The following is a 2,989-nucleotide window of genomic DNA, read 5'->3' as shown; positions in this document are numbered from 1 at the left end:
AATAAAATATTGTAGAACATTCTACTATGCATTACCGGCAATGCCTAAAAGAAGCCAAAAAATTAGAAGACATTATAAGGCAATGCGTTCTAGAACACGTTACCACTAAAAGCGTTTATCGATTTTTTGCTGAGACACATCTATTGCCACCTCTTCCAGCAGAGCACTCAATGCGGCAGACATCACCAGAGCTTTTAATTAGCTTAAAATGACGAACAAATAATAAAGCTTGAAACACATTGGAAACGACGGGCTACGGACCACAGTTGTCAAATTATTTTAACGCGTACTCTTATGTAGACAATTATTTTGGCGACGAAACGGCAACACTGCGACTAGCCAAAAATGTAGCTGTGGCCAGATTGGATCTATTTATATTTTTCTAGCGACAGAAAAGATTTTTCCTCTTCTTTTAAGCTAAGAATACATGGTAGAGAAATCTCTCTAGAGTTTTACTGAAATAAAAATCTCCTCTCTCAATTAGGTTTACATGGTAGAGCAACTCTAGGAGATATTCACTCTAGCTAGAGACAAAATAGAGAAATCTCAACTATTATCTATCACGTACTCTACAAGCTGTGTACACGACAGACAATAGTTACCTCTCGCCTAGACTTAGTTTTCTATCTCGAATTGATGTCAACGCTTGTTGTATGTATATATGTATATATATCAAAGCCACGATGTAGAAAATATAGTTGGCGCCATCAGCGGAGCGCTAACCCTTCGTCGATTTGACAGCATTCACGTATTTTCTGACGTCATAAAATACATTTTCGCAATATGAACAAGAATTAAATTTTCAAATTGTACTTATTCGCGGAAAAAAATTTTACCCAAAAATAGACAAATGTGCCTAAAAATTAAACATGGCAACCTCTCTCTTCGGTACTATGTGTACTTTTGGACTCGCATCAAACAACCTTTAATATTTAAAATTCCCTTGAAAGGAGGTTCTCCGAGCGGTTCCAGCCAAACTACTATATATATGTATGTAGGTATTCACCAAGTTGAGCAAGTGGCCTGGCACTCTGACAAAATAGCAGATAACTCAAGCAACTATTATTGCCAGAGTGCCAGACCACCTGCTCAATTTGTTTTATGTTTTAACCAATAATTATGCCCCTTTGCAAAGGACGGAGGCTTTTGGAAAAGCCATTGAAATACCAATGAAAATAAGAGGATGATTCCCAGTACATTATTTGCCTACGTTCGAATTGCACTTAAAATTGTGTGCTTGTATCGAATATACGATTTAATGTCGTAGCCATTTCGAAATTTAACAATCTTTAATGAAGTTCATTGTCAAGACTTTACTATACGTCTCCATAGAGCAAAAAGTCTATTTAGCTTGCTAAATAGAGCGTAGAGTTGTCGTAGAGTTTTCGATCTAGCTTCGTTGGACTGTGTACACGACGAAAACGTCTCGCTAAATAACTCTCACATGAACTTTGTAGGTGAGTCTCTCGTAGAGCTCTATTGGATGTTTACACGTCTCTAGCGAGATTTTTGTCTAAATCTCGCGTTTTTTCTATACCGTGTACACTTAGATTTATGTCAAACTCAAACAAATTCATGTGTCGCTGCCGCTTTAAAAAATTCATGTCGCCGTCGATAAGGTGTTTAGATTATTTTTGTAGATAAAACCTTAATGTCGTGTCGTGTGGTGATGTCGTTTTCGATGTGCTCAGAGCTTAAGACTTCAATTGGAAGAGAATATTGTAGGTATAGAGCGTGTCACTGACAGATCATAAATATCAATAGAAGGAACCTTATATTGCGACCTCAATCTTCGAAAATGAGGAAAAAGAACTTAATATATTTTTTTAGCGATATTTACGCTATATATTCGAAGTTGTAAGAATAACTAAATGAGGGCAGCACGCGAACATGCGAGAGATGATGGGAAAGAGAAATAATACATTCGGAGCTACGTAATAGGGGATGTTCGAAAAATGCACTTTAGGGTGAAAAGCCTACTCTTAAAGTAAGCTGGTTCATAGGGAATTCGTGCTTAATACTTTGCTGAAAAACATCGAGTTTTACTTTTCATTTAAAAATTAAAAGTTATTCGGTGAGGTTTATTTTTCCATTAATTAAAATTAAATAACTTAAATTTTTTTAATAAAAAATGAAACTCACCAAGTAATTTTTATTTCTTGAACAAAAAAATAATCAGATTACAATTGTTATCTGAACGAAAAATAAAACTCAGCAAATAACAGTTATTTAGTGAACATAAAATAAATATGTAGTATTAAATAAAGGTTTATAGCGTATCCGCGTAAATCTTTGAACAACGGTCAATTTTATATAACACATCCTATATTCTGGACACTTCCTTAACAATGATATTTTAGATACAATTTTAAATCAATAACAATTATTTTCGGTCTCTGCTGAAATGACTATGAAAAATATTTTGCATAACGTGTCTATCAGAAGAGGTGTGAAGTCTTTACATTAACTGTTTATTTTAGTTAAACAATTCTTAAATTATAATACGCATAATTAAAGAAAAGCGATTACCATCTTACCAAAGAAATTGCATAGGGATGTGGGACATATTAAAAGGTACTTTAACAATAATATTAATTAATATTATTAGTTCAAGCACGAGTGACTACTTACCCACTGTGCCATCGACCAAGTTGCCCATGGTGTCCAAGCAGTCCGTTGCTCCTTGTTTAAATTGGCCAAATTCGAACGACTCCGGCACTTGTAAGTCCGGATAGACATTTTCCAAGTACCATTTAAATGGCTTACAATGCAATTTCTCTTTCACCGCTAACCGGTCGTCGATGCTGCATATACACAGAAGCGAGCACAAGAGTAAGCCCAGCGGAGTAACAGCATCACCATCAGCAGTAACAACAGCAACAGCAGCAAAAGATAAAACGCAAACATGGCGAACATAAATAGAAATACAAATAAATGCCCATAGATGAGTAAACTCGGCAGTCGATGCTGCAGTGAATTTATTATTTAC

General features: G+C 35.4%; 1 protein-coding gene across 1 annotated transcript in view; it reads right to left on the bottom strand.

The window, feature by feature from the left end:
- Window positions 1-2,989, bottom strand: part of LOC118741577 (polypeptide N-acetylgalactosaminyltransferase 2) — a 53,685-nt gene that overhangs the window by 5,677 nt on the left and 45,019 nt on the right. Inside the window, exon 6 of the mRNA XM_036473575.1 lies at window positions 2,632-2,804. Within this exon, the coding sequence (XP_036329468.1) occupies window positions 2,632-2,804 (173 nt within the window). The remainder of the gene's footprint in view (window positions 1-2,631; window positions 2,805-2,989) is intronic.

This window comes from Rhagoletis pomonella, unplaced genomic scaffold (assembly GCF_013731165.1).
Source record: "Rhagoletis pomonella isolate Grant_MI unplaced genomic scaffold, Rhpom_1.0 Rhpom_scaffold_00006, whole genome shotgun sequence".
Lineage (NCBI taxonomy): Eukaryota > Metazoa > Arthropoda > Insecta > Diptera > Tephritidae > Rhagoletis > Rhagoletis pomonella.
Note: the sequence above shows the minus strand (reverse complement) of the source record. Positions and strands in the feature narration are given on the sequence as shown.